Source organism: Myxocyprinus asiaticus, chromosome 29, assembly GCF_019703515.2.
Source record: "Myxocyprinus asiaticus isolate MX2 ecotype Aquarium Trade chromosome 29, UBuf_Myxa_2, whole genome shotgun sequence".
NCBI classification, from domain to species: Eukaryota; Metazoa; Chordata; class Actinopteri; order Cypriniformes; family Catostomidae; genus Myxocyprinus; species Myxocyprinus asiaticus.
Window position 1 is genome coordinate 21,822,505 of NC_059372.1, and position 13,472 is coordinate 21,835,976.

General features: G+C 36.4%; 2 protein-coding genes across 6 annotated transcripts in view; both read right to left on the minus strand.

The window, feature by feature from the left end:
• LOC127420078 (SLIT-ROBO Rho GTPase-activating protein 3-like) overlaps window positions 1–2,958 on the minus strand; it is a 29,677-nt gene extending 26,719 nt beyond the window's left edge. For all 4 annotated transcript variants that reach the window (XM_051662048.1, XM_051662046.1, XM_051662047.1 and 1 more), the window contains exon 1: window positions 1,185–2,958. The gene's annotated coding sequence lies outside the window, so the exon portion shown is untranslated. The remainder of the gene's footprint in view (window positions 1–1,184) is intronic.
• A 132-nt stretch (window positions 2,959–3,090) lies between these two features.
• Window positions 3,091–13,364, minus strand: casp9 (caspase 9, apoptosis-related cysteine peptidase). Of its 2 annotated transcripts, none has more exons than XM_051662068.1 (10): window positions 12,988–13,364; window positions 12,086–12,287; window positions 9,354–9,458; window positions 7,518–7,570; window positions 6,692–6,868; window positions 6,467–6,556; window positions 6,072–6,219; window positions 5,600–5,788; window positions 4,958–5,067; window positions 3,091–3,941 (listed from the first exon to the last, which is right to left on the minus strand). In XM_051662068.1, the coding sequence occupies exons 1-10, from the start codon at window positions 13,117–13,119 to the stop codon at window positions 3,834–3,836; spliced, it is 1,314 nt and encodes a 437-aa protein (XP_051518028.1). In that variant the 5' UTR covers window positions 13,120–13,364; the 3' UTR covers window positions 3,091–3,833. The 2 variants fall into 2 exon arrangements, with proteins under 2 accessions (XP_051518028.1, XP_051518030.1); XM_051662070.1 differs by lacking the exon at window positions 12,988–13,364 and adding an exon at window positions 12,352–12,665.
• Window positions 13,365–13,472: the final 108 nt, after the last annotated feature.

The following is a 13,472-nucleotide window of genomic DNA, read 5'->3' on the forward strand; positions in this document are numbered from 1 at the left end:
CATACACTGAAAAAAACTTCCATAATTTTAACGGTAAAAGACTGTAAAAATGCTACAGTAAACAAACGTTAATTGGTTAACAGGTAGTTACCTTAAAATATACGGTAAATAATATATTTAAAAAGACAATACATGTAATTTTACGGTAAAATGTTGTAAAAATTACCTTTTTTACATGTAAAAATATGATTTTCTGTATAATTAACAGTAAAAATGTATATTATGTTTAACAAGAGAGTACATGTACTTTTTACAGAAAATTATTGTTAAAATTACGGTAAAAAACAATAATCGGGCGTTCCCAGAATTCCCTGTGTGACCCATCACATTTCATTATATTTTATGGGAATAGTTATGTTTCTTCTTATTTTTAATATCAGTTTTCTACTTTGGAGTGTTCTGTGCTATATTTGATGTGGTTAAGTTAATGTTTATTGCATTATTTTAATTTCACATGTGTTACACTGATGGTGTTTAGTGTTTGTGTGACACTGAGCACTGTCTCTACATGTTTATTGATCATTGCTCCTGGAAAGGCCACTATTGAAGAACTTCATGTCAACATGTGCCTTTCTGTAAATCCTATGGTAACAATATATTATAAAGTGAAAAGCAGATTTTTGTAGTTTCAGAAGATTAAAGTATTAAGTTTATATAATGTAATATAAACGGTAATGCACTGTAAAATATACAGGCATCAAAAATACATCCTGTAAAGCCTGAATCGTGGCTACTGTAATTTTTACTGAGAATTTCTGGCAACCACAGCTGCCAGTTTTTTACTGTAAATTTTTTTACAGTGTAGGTTTCCAGCCACTGCATTTACACTCTTTAAATTTCCTAATATTTAATTGTATCTATAACAACCTCTAATCTTGCTTACAGTAGGTTTCTTGCAGTTTTTAGGAAGGAAATTACTTTTAGAAAAAAAAAAAAAAACCTGCATATATCTATTACTGAAATTTGCAAAGCTAAAATGCTGTTACTCGTTTATTCTTCACATTATACTTGTATTTTTTTAAATACTGATAACCAGAATGTATGTAAAATTACCAAATGAGACACGCAGGGTGAAAAATACAAAAGCAAATCTTAAAAAAATCAAATGCTACAGCAAATAAGCAGTGCTTTTTAATTGCATCTGTACATCATCATGGTTTTTGTAATAGCAGCTGAAGACTTACCTATCTAATTCTGGCAGGTGCTAACATTGGCCTCCCCAATATATCCCTTAAAATCTTTCCTTCTTCAATGATATATTTTCCAGTTCAAAGCCCTGAGAAATTTTCTGTCCTATAATATCAGACGCAGAGAAAGAGAAAACCTTTCTGCTTCCTCTCTCTTACTCAGTCACTGCGTGCTGACAGTGAGTGTACAGAATTGAATGCTGAGTAAAACTGGCCCCTCCCACCTCTGACTGTGACCTTCTCACTTTCAAAATGAGTGCTTTTCACCATTTCAAAAGTGTTATATTTACCATCATATTTACAACTTCCATGACTTTCCATGATTGTCATTCATGACACAATATAATCATTTTCTTGATATTTCTGTCGCAATTTTCTATTTGTATGTCAGGTACCAATCCTAAAAATTTGTACATTTAAAGGGACGATTCTCCCTACCCGTATGACTTTCTTTCTTTAATACACTTCATTGTATGGACAAAAAGAAAGAAAAAGGATGCATTATGAAATTGGAACAACAAAAAGTTTAATTATGACAACAGAATTTGCATTTGGGGGTGAACTATCCCTTTAAATGATTAATTTTTAATCTAAAATAAGAAAATAACCACAGTATTGATCCATTTTTAGCCAACATTGACATTACATAATTTATACGATTATTTATATAACTTCTGTGACTTTCCATGACCTCAAAAACACAATTATTAACTGTCATGATATTTCCAGGTTTTCCACAAACCCTGTATTTACAGTATCACTGCTTGTTTAAATATCTGAAAGAATTCATGTGCTAAATGGTGTTTACAATCTGTCGCAATAGCAGTTAGTGTGACTTGGGCAGATCTTCACTTCCACAGAAGATCTGCCCACACGGGCCAACAATAGCAGCTAATGTCAGTAAGAAAAACATAAATGGTGTAAAAAGCTTTGATTCAACAACCTCTAAACTGATAGCTTTAACGGCACTTTATTAAGACCTTTTACCTTTTCTCAAACATAAAAATAGACTGGGAGAAGCTGCATGGATCAGACTTAAAGGTGTGGCAGTGGTACAGGAAATAATACTATGTTAACTCATACAGTTTACTCATACAGAAGTATTTTTTAAATTTAAATTACAAAATGTCAATATACCCAAATCGGCAGAATAACACAAACCTATTGAAATTTATCTCATTACAGAAGATCTCTTTAAAGGGATAGTTCACCCAAAAATGTTAATTCTCACATCATTTACTCACCCTTATGCTATCCCAGATGTGTATGACTTTTTTCTTCTCCTGAACACAGACTTTTAGTAAAATAATTCAGCTAGCACAATACTTGTTGACCCCTCTCCAAACATAGCGCTTATGGTTGTGACCATAAAGCTCTATTTTGGTCTCGTCACTCCAAATTACAGTGTGCCAGAAGCTGTGAGGCATGTCAAGGTGTTGTCGGGCATATTGTAACCGGGCTTTTTTTGTGGCATTGGCTTCTTTCTGGCAACTTGACCATGCAGCTCATTTTTGTTCAAGTATCGTCGTATTATGCTCCTTGAAAAAACCACACCGTCTTTTTCCAGTGCAGCCTGTATTTCTCCCGAGGTTACCTGTGGGTTTTTCTTTGTATCCCGAACAATTCTTCTGGCAGTTGTGGCTGAAATCTTTTTTGGTCTACCTGACCTTGGCTTGGTATCAAGAGATCCCCGAATTTTCAACTTCTTAATAAGTGATTGAACAGTACTGACTGGCATTTTTAAGGCTTTGGATATCTTTTTGTATCCTTTTCCATCTTTATAAAGTTCCATTACCTTGTTACGCAGGTCTTTTGACAGTTCTTTTCTGCTCAGTATCTAGCCTGCTCAGTGCATCCACGTGAGAGCTAACAAACTCATTGACTATTTATACACAGACACTAATTGCAATTTAAAAAGCCACAGGTGTGGGAAATTAACCTTTAATTGCCATTTAAACTTGTGTGTGTCACCTTGTGTGTCTGTAACAAGGCCAAACATTCAATGGAATGTAAACTTTTGATCAGGGCCATTTGGGTGATTTCTGTTATCATTATGATTTAAAAAGGAGCCAAACAACTATGTGATAATAAATGGCTTCATATGATCACTATCCTTAAATAAAAGACAGTTTTTTTGCATGATCAGTCATATTTTCAAAACCAATGCAAAAATTTCACAATTTCTGCCAAGGTATGCAAACTTTTGAGCACAACTTTATATTGCAATTTCTTGAGAAGTAGCAACCACTTTTTCCAACACCACAATTGTATTTCAAACAACCACAAGGGTATTAAGTCTATTGTGCTTCCTTGAAAAGCGTCAAAAACACTCTCCTACTATCGCGTATGACAGATTGTTAGAGAAATGAGAAAATTTCACTTTTAATATTAACAATAATATTTCCAAGCTATGAACAGTTTAGTTGTACTTATCTGTGAAATCTAACTTCTGATTCTTTGCATTTCTAAAAACCACAAAAAAGGACTGTTAAAAACAAACACTCCAGTCCAGGTTCTGACTTCATGGTTCTGTTCATGATATAAAAAAAGACAACTTGTTTTTTTATCACACAGCAGGAAGCATGTGGCAGTGTTCCCATTACAGCACACAGAGGCATACTGAAGATCTTCAAGATCTCCGAGTGATCATGACTGCGATGTCTGAAAGTAGAGATGTTTTCGGAGGAAGTTGAACGATCCGGGCATTTGTTTATACAGGCCTTTGGCAGATATTTGGGAAACTGCATCATTTACCTATACAAAACAAGTACTTTTTAATTAAATGCTTTATTTTATGGCAAATATTTCTTTCTTTTTTGCCATTTTAAATTACTATCTCAGAAAAAAATAAAATGCTTATACATTACTGGTAGCGGTAGAATTTACTGTGCAATATGTCTATTATTGTGTGTTTATTGTGCATTATTGTGTGTCTATTTTGTATAATTTGGATATTGTGAATTATGTGTATAATGTGCAGTGAGTGTATTAAATGAATAGTTCACCCAAAAATCTCTCATCATTTACTCACCCTGATGCCATACCAGATGTGTATAAATTTTATTTCTTCTGCAGAACACAAATTAAGATTTTTAGAAGAATATCTCAGCTCTGTAGGTCCATACAATGCAGGTCCAATACAGTGAATGGTGACCAAAAAGCACATAAAGGCAGCATAAAAGTAAGCAATAAGACTCTGATCAAACTGATTTTCGGTGAGAATAGACCAAATATAACTACTTTTTCACTATATATCTTGTCATCTTGAAATCATGACCGCCAAGGAAACTGCTGATGTCAAGCTTTATAGTTAAAATTGAGTTACATTTTGGTCTGTTATCACCCAAAACCTTCAGAAAACATGGATTACCTTTTTGCTGCCTTTATGTGCTTTTTGGAGTTTCAAATTTTTTGTCACCATTTACTTCCTACAGAGCTGAAATATTCTTCTAAACATCTTTGTTTGTGTTGTGCAGAACAAAGTCATACAAATCTGGGATGTCACGAGGGTGAGTAAATGAGAAAACTTTCATTTTTGTGTGAACTATCCCTTTAAGTACATCTGCATATCTTATTTAGAGTTTACTTATCTATTCAAAGTCAACTGCAGTGTACATTCATAACAAAAATATTATTGAGGTTGTTTTGTTGCACACATTGTTATTTTTATTTTTTTTTCTATGTTTGAGGATATCTTTATTGCTTGGCACTATTTGAAGCAGCCTCTATTGACAAGAGTACAACAAGCATTTGATGTGAGAAAGGCTCACCATCATCAGCATGGTCACCAGATCATCAGTGGCAGCATTCTGCTCAAGCACGCGATCAAGATTCTCCACATACCAGGAGCCAGCCTGCGTGTCCCTCCATGAGACATAGCCTGCAAATGTTTTACAACTAAGATCATCCATTTGCAATTGAAGTGTTTGGCACTATTCTACAAACAGTGTTACTCAAATCAAAAATTTGTCTTGCATTAACTAATAGAAGACTGTAGACCTCAAGAATTTCTGATATGTGCCATAAAAATATTCAATCAGCAAACATGTTTAAAGGTGAAGTGTGTCATTTCTGCACCTCTAGATCACCAAACAGAATTGCAACATTTTTTTAAAACAGGTCTCCCAAAACTCCCCTGTCCACTATTGGTTGGCCAGAAGAAATTGTCCTGGCCTAAAATCACACCATTGGTTGAGCCTTTGTTGCTATGTTGGGCTGGCTGTGATGTTTAATCAAACAGAGTGATGTTGTGACAGTGCCACAGTGTTTTGTGGAAATCAACCTATGAATGGCTTACAGTTCTTTCTGCATATTAAACTGGATAAGAGGAAGTATTTTAATGTCAAAATAATTACACACATAGCTTTAAAGACAGAACATGCAATTTTGTAGTCCATGACAAAAACAAAGACCTGGAAATGTTGAGTAGGATACTAGGATGTCGCTGGGTGTGGGCAAAGTGGCCCGAGCATCAAGTTCATCGGACGTGCTGAGAGAGTCACTGCTGGAGGACATGGGAATAGCATCTGTCTGATCATCTGTCCCACCCAAAGAGGGCTGGACCTCATCTGGAGAAACCTCAAAGCCTGTGTCCTTCTCATCTGCAAATGCACACAATAAAGACACGACTCAGGCTCAGGTAGTATTAGGCTCAGGTAGTAACATGCATCTCAAATGCATCTCCTGGGATAACTTGTGATCATATTATTTATGCTTTTGTGACTACCATACATCACTGTTTTCCGGGAAGCATCAGAACAGATTAGTGTTTACACTTTAAATATAACTTACTTCAAATAATTTTAAATAATACTGAAGCCCCCTTTTCCGAGGCCCCCTTGGTGAGAACCACTATTCTAAACTGCATATTTCTGAAATACCCACCTCCTCCACAGGCCTGGATAAAGAAAAGCTTGGGCTTGCCCTGTAGAGAAGGACAGTTCTGGCCATTGAGGTAGTTTGTGATTATCTGAACGGGGACAACAGGTCCATCCACACCATGAACTGCTCCAGGGAAACGATTGTGGTTTGCCTAAACATTTGAGGGAAAAAAATGAAGAGCACAAGAATAGAATGCATGTACTGTTGCACAAATGTTTTTAATAGAAATGCCATGAAGATATGATTGCATGATAAGAGCACTACAAAATGAGGAAGCAAATAAAACTGCTAAAAAATGTAAGGAGGCACTTCTCTGTAAAGCAGCTAATAGTGCTCATAATTACAGAGCAAATATAGCAGATATTCCCTTTTTTAAAATGTAAAGGGCTGGTTTTTACATCAGTGCCATGCGAAAGGATGATCACCACACAGCAGTCATATGCAGAATGATCCCTCTTCGCTAAAGATGACATCTCATGTCTTATATGCTACAGAAGAGAGAAAACATTTAGTCTTTTAATATTAAATTCTTTAATTGTATTAAGGACAGTAATAATAACCTACGATTATGTATCTTACACAGCTGTGTTTACAGTAAAAACAAGAGGAAATACTGTGCTTACTTTGCATTTCAAGTTCCTTTTCACAGCAACCTCAAAGTTAAGAGCTTTGAATCTTCTCTCCAACTTGTCACAGTCAATGTTGGACCCCTTTCGATCTTTTAGGTCAGAGCCTGGGTCAAAATCGACGTTGTTTATAATCAAGCACATCCCGCATGGACTGGCATCCATCTTATAAGACTGTACAAATAGAGTAATGTGTCATTTGTGAAAACAAAATCTTGTAAGTTAAGTTCAAATTAGCGAAGAGGACTCAAGAACTGGAGTGCTACTGAGAAACATTACAGCTCTCTCATTATAGTGTGCTTGCAAAAGTTACTTCAAGGAATAGTTAACCCAAGAATAAAAATTCTGTCATCATTTACTCACCTTCATATGTTATTCTAAATCCATACAACTTTTTGTCTTCAGTGCAACACAAAAGGAAATGTCAGGCTGAATGTTAGTGACTGACAGCCATTCGCTTTCATTATAGTGAAAAAAGTGCAACGATAACATTCTTCAGAATTTCTACTTGTGTTCCACAGAATGGATTTGAAACAACATGAGTAAATCAACATTTTTATTCTTGGGTGAATTATCCCTTTAAGTACTTTTCACAAGGACACAATGATAGTAAAGCTGTATTTTAACTAAGCACTCCAATTTTTGGGTCATTTGTGGGTAAACAATTCCTCTAATCACATGTTACTCCACTGGGACATTTCCCCCAGCTAGTGTACAGTCGTTTGCTTGGGATGTAAATTAGGATGCCATCTGCATTAGGATGAAGCATTTTTGCCAATTAGCATCGTTGATGTATTCACGCAAAAAACGTTTAAGCATTTACCTGTATACTGTCACGTCTCTGTCTGGATGGTTTCATCCCTGGCGTTTCAGAAGCTGCGGAATATAACATTCTATTCTAAGACCAGAGATTTTTCAGGCTTTGTAACCAAAAAAGTCTTTATTTGTACAATGTATACAATTGTAAACACACTTGTAATGTGAATATAAACTTTACATACAGTATACAGTGCATCTGGAAAGTATTCACAGCGCTTCACTTTTTCCACATTTTGTTATGTTACAGCCTTATTCCAAAATGGATTAAATTCATTATTTTCCTCAAAATTCTACAAACAATACCCCATAATGACAATGTGAAAGAAGTTTGTTTGAAATCTTTGCAAATTTATTAAAAATAAAAAACGACAAAAAAATCACATGTACATAAGTATTCACAGCCTTTGCCATGGCACTCAAAATTGAGCTCAGGTGCATCCTGTTTCCACTGATCATCCTTGAGATGTTTCTACAACTTGATTGGAGTCCACCTATGGTAAATTCAGTTGATTGGACATGATTTGGAAAGGCACACACCTGTCTATATAAGGTCCCACAGTTAACAGTGCATGTCAGAGCACAAACCAAGCCATGAAGACCAAGGAATTGTTTGTAGATCTCCGAGACAGGATTGTATTGAGGCACAGATCTGGGGAAGGGTACAGAAAAATTTCTGCAGCATTGAAGGTCCCAATGAGCACAGTGGCCTCCATCATCCGTAAATGGAAGAAGTTTGGAACCACCAGGACTCTTCCTAGAGCTGACCGCCTGGCCAAACTGAGCGATCGGGGGAGAAGGGCCTTAGTCAGGGAGGTGACCAAGAACCTGATGGTCACTCTGACAGAGCTCCAGCATTTCTCTGTGGAGAGAGGAGAACCTTCCAGAAGAACAATCATCTCTGCAGCACTCCACCAATCAGGCCTGTATGGTAGAGTGGCCAGACGGAAGCCACTCCTCAGTAAAAGGCACATGACAGCCTGCCTGGAGTTTGCCAAAAGGCACCTGAAGGACTCTCAGACCATGAGAAACAAAGATTGAACTCTTTGGCCTGAATGGCAAGCATCATGTCTGGAGGAAACCAGGCACCGCTCATCACCTGGCCAATACCATCCCTACAGTGAAGCATGGTGGTGGCAGCATCATGCTGTGGGGATGTTTTTCAGTGGCAGGAACTGGGAGACTAGTCAAGATCAAGAGAAAGATGAATGCAGCAATGTACAGAGACATCTTTGATGAAAACCTGCTCCAGAGCGCTCTGGACCTCAGACTGGGGCGAAGGTTCATCTTCCAACAGGACAATGACCCTAAGCACACAGCCAAGATAACAAAGGAGTGGCTTCGGGACAACTCTGTGAATGTCCTTGAGTGGCCCAGCCAGAGCCCAGACTTGAACCCGATCGAACATCTCTGGAGAGATCTGAAAATGGCTGTGCACCGACGCTCCCCATCCAACCTGATGGAGCTTGAGAGGTCCTGCAAAGAAGAATGGGAGAAACTGCCCAAAAATAGGTGTGGCAAGTTTGTAGCATCATACTCAAAAAGACTTGAGACTGTAATTGGTGCCAAAGGTGCTTCAACAAAGTATTGAGCAAAGGCTGTGAATACTTATGTACATGTGATTTTGTTTCGTTTTTTATTTTTAATACATTTGCAAAGATTTCAAACAAACTTCTTTCACATTGTCATTATGGGGTATTGTTTGTAGAATTTTGAGGAAAATAATGAATTTAATCCATTTTGGAATAAGGCTGTAACATAACAAAATGTGGAAAAAGTGAAGCGCTGTGAATACTTTCCGGATGCACTGTATATAGTTGTGTTTTACATGACAGTGACTTACGTGGGCTAAGAGGCTTGGAAACAGGCAGAGTTCCTGGTCTCAGAGGTACTAGCCGTGGAGGAGTGAGATCAGGCCTGTCAGGTATTTCAGTATATTTGGGCTTCTCTGTGTTGAATTAAAAGATCGAATAAAAAAGGTACAGCAGTTCATATAACATAGACATACCATAGTAATGAACTGTTCTGTTTCTATTGATAATCTAGGCTCAGTGGGACAATGGAAGGATAAGTAAAGGCTACTGTGTAGATGACTGATGCCAGGGCTCAAAGGTAAGGATTTTTTTCTGAAAGCCAGGTCCGGGCAGTAGATCTTTACCTCCCCTGCCAACATTTTCACTGACCCACCATAAAAAAATTTACATTTTATTTTCAGTAATGCATTTTTGTCTTTGCCAGAATTTTAAACTTTTCATTAAATATTAAGCTTTATTAAAAAAAACAAAAAAATAGCTTTTATTTAGCAATAATAGCTGGAAATTATAAAGCTATTATATAACTCCATGAAAGCTATTCATTTATAAACACTTTCCTTGGAAAATGATGGAATATGGTGCAAAACGTAAATTTTTTTGGTTTATAACTTTCAACCCATACTTACTGATGCTTCTAGGTCATTGACAAACAAGGTTGTATGAGGTGATAAAAATGAGATATTTTTTTTCTCATAGCAATGTAATCTTTGTGTCCAATTTGGTTTCATAAATTTTTAGTTAATAAACAAGAAAAAAAAGAAAAATAAAACCTGACAATGGTCACATGATGGAAACGTTGTTATAATAAATTGTACTGTATATTATTTGCAAGCCGCAGTAGTGTGCAGTATATTTTTTTCTTGTTTATTTACCTCAGTGCTTTATCCCACGCACCTGTTGATAATAACATTTTTGAAAAACATTTATAGCATTTTCTACCCCACCCAAAAAATTAAAATAATATTTAATGTTGTACATGATAAAAATACATAAGAGTCTTTACAACTTAATAATGACTTTTAAAAAAGTTCTCACAAATAGTTTTCAAGGTGAACATTTTTTTTTTTTTTTTTTTTTTTTACAAATATAAGGGATTTTTGAGACAAGTATATCAAGAAGTTTTCTCAGGGTTGTACCACATGACCTTAACAAAATGCACCTTTTCATAAAAATGTCAAAATATCAGATATATTTTAAAAAATTCACACTTAGTCTTGACAGTCTAGTCCTCTCTGTTTTATGTTTTTTGTCAACATAAACAACAAAATGGCTACCTACAGGTTGGTTACACCACATGACTTTGATTTTGTGGACAAAGGTTTTCAAACATTAATCATACTTTAAAACTATAAAATCATACTTTGTTTCACTGCTTATTTTTTTAAGAAATATGAATAAAGATTATTCGGTAACACTTTATTTTACAGTGTCCTTGTTACACATATTACATGTATTAACTATAGTAATAACAGTCAGTTACGCATAATTATAAGCAACTAATCCTAAACCAAACACTTACCATAACCCTAACCCTATAGTAAGTACATGTTGTAAATTAGTAATATTTCTGCACTACTCATGCCAACATTTCTTTTTTCAAGATTTCAGCTTTTAATGAGGCTTAGATATATATATATATATATATATATACACTGTCTAAGGGTGGTTACACCACATAACAAAAAATATCAAAATGACTATGTATTTTTGCGTAATTTAATAAAATAAGCGTCACGTCATTAATCCTTCTATCACAAGTCATTCTTGCAATTTTGACAAAACCTCATATCTGTTAGCCAGCTAGATAATGTTATTTTGGTGACAGGTTTGAATCAGCAAAATTTGCAACAACAATATTTTATACAATCACAGAAAACCAAGACTAAGATTTACTGACAATGCAACACTGGCCCAATGGGGCAAGTGACAATTCCTTCAACTGGCCTGACACTCTTTCATAATTATTGTTGACCCTTTATGCTCCTATGGATTGCAAATCTAAGTTAATGTATGGTGTCCTATATTCTGTTACAAATTTTTGGGGAAATTTTGCAGTGGCTGACAGTTGAATGGCTGAAAATGCATAACCACATGCTGATTCATCAAGCATACTGTGGCAGCCACAGAGCAAGATCACAGCTGTAGTAATATTGATCTAACGATGTTGTAGTAGGTGTTTCAGGGGGCAGCGCTTTCCATTGTCTTCAAGACCCCTGGCACTGACAGCATCCTCAATAGATCTTATTCACGCTAGTGCCATCTTTGACAAGGAGGCTGTGAGGGATGGACTTACCATCACTTCAGTGGCACAAACGGTATAAAGCTGTATAAAGCTCCTAGATCACATCTGATTTTCCACAACTCATGAGTTCTTTGTATACTGAATGTTCTTGGACAGATATTTTATCAATGTTTTGTCTGCGGAACGATCCAAAAACACTTTAAACTGCAGTAAAGCCCATTGAAGAGATGGTAAGTCTATCCCTCAAAACCTCATTGTCATTCCCATTAAAAATCAAAGATGGTGCTAGTGTGCATAAGGTCTATGTGCCTATTATGTCCTGTCTTAGTTACGTCTTATGGCTTTTTGAACTATGTCCTACAATGTCAATGACTACCAGTAAGGCAGTAGTTTAAGGGATGCAGCTTTTGTGTTTTCCATTCAACTATATTATGGGATCATGTCTATATCCGTCTGACTACAGTATATCCAATGTTTATAGTTATCAAGTCAATTAAGTTTGAAGTAACACACACTTACGGACTGGCAGAGGGATCAGTACTGAAGGCTGCACAGGGATGGGGACAGGTTGATGAGCTCCAACTCCACTCTGCAGGAGCTCCATGAGATCATCATGGCCAGTCTCACGCAGACACTCTAGAAAGGCCGGGAAAGCCCGACTCCCTCTTGTCTCCAGGTCTGTCACCAGTTTTCTGGCTTGATCACGCCGGGTTGTCTTGCTCTGTTAAGAAAACAATAATGTTTCACAAACATTTTCTATAAGGGCACTATTAATGTTTTCTTACCTTCATAATATGTGGAAAGTAAATCATTGATCATTATTAGTCATTGAAGATCCTATATGATGCACAGCAGTCTGAACGAAATAATGACATTTAAAATGGAGGTCAGGTTTGGATGCTGGCCAGACATTTGAAGCTCCAAAAAGGATATAAAGGCAGCATAAAAGTAATCTGTATGACTCCAGTATTTTATCCATGTCTTCTGAAGCGATCTAATTAGTTTTGGGTGAGAAACAGACCAAAATATAACTCCCTTTTCACTGTAAATCTTGCTATTGCAGTCTCTCCGCATGATCATGATTTCAAGCTTGGTTACATTTCCTAGTGCTTGATGCCTGCGCAGAGCGCTAACTGGCGCTAGGAAATGTATATCAAACTTGAAATCATGATTGTCAAGGAAACTGTAAATGATGAGAATTTTTAATTTTGGGTGAACTATTCCTTTAATGAGGTTTACCAAAAAGCATATGCCAGAATTTTTTCATAGGCTTGTTGGTTTTGGAGTCAAACACATACACAATCTTTTAAATAAAATTTACTTTCAATTAAGCTCACACAGTGTAAAAACAACAGCCACTCCTTTGTTTTTTCACAACCCTGTCCCAGTTTCCCTTTTAAGGACACGGATATCAGTATTACCCGTATTTCCTCTATCATGTCCTGGGTGATGACCCCCTTTGACAAAAGCCCATCGCAGATGTCTGCTGGATTTAATGTCTCTACTAGATTGATTCGGTGCCGCTGAAGAATCTGTCTGTGCTTCGGGTCCATTCTGACAATTATACAGTGGTATTAAATGTGTTTCTATGTGTCTATATTAGTAGTTTTCAAGATAGCGTGTTATTTTTGTAAATCAATCTGTGGCAGTAATGTAGAACACACGAGTGCCCCGGTAAAAGCAGCAAAGCGCGAAAAACAAATGTGAAAGTTCCAATCGATCGTCAATCAACAAAGCGAACCTCTTCCTAGCTCATAGATTCAATTCACTTCCGTGTTTACATCACGTTGCTGATGACGTCACTCACTCTAGCGTGTACTGGTGATTACAACAGCAGACTGCGCTCTTTAATAAAACATCATGTCAATACATGGTAGTCCAGAAGATCACATATTAACGAACAACT

Coding starts and splice junctions, on each gene's coding strand:
- casp9 (XM_051662068.1), bottom strand. CDS start 13,119: ATGGACCCGAAGCACAGACAGATTCTTCAGCGGCACCGAATCAATCTA. Junction 6,220..6,466: donor TCCTTTCGCATGGCACTGAT/GTAAAAACCAGC, acceptor TCAAATGTTTAG/GCAAACCACAATCGTTTCCC. Junction 5,068..5,599: donor ATCCTACTCAACATTTCCAG/GTCTTTGTTTTT, acceptor AAACATTTGCAG/GCTATGTCTCATGGAGGGAC.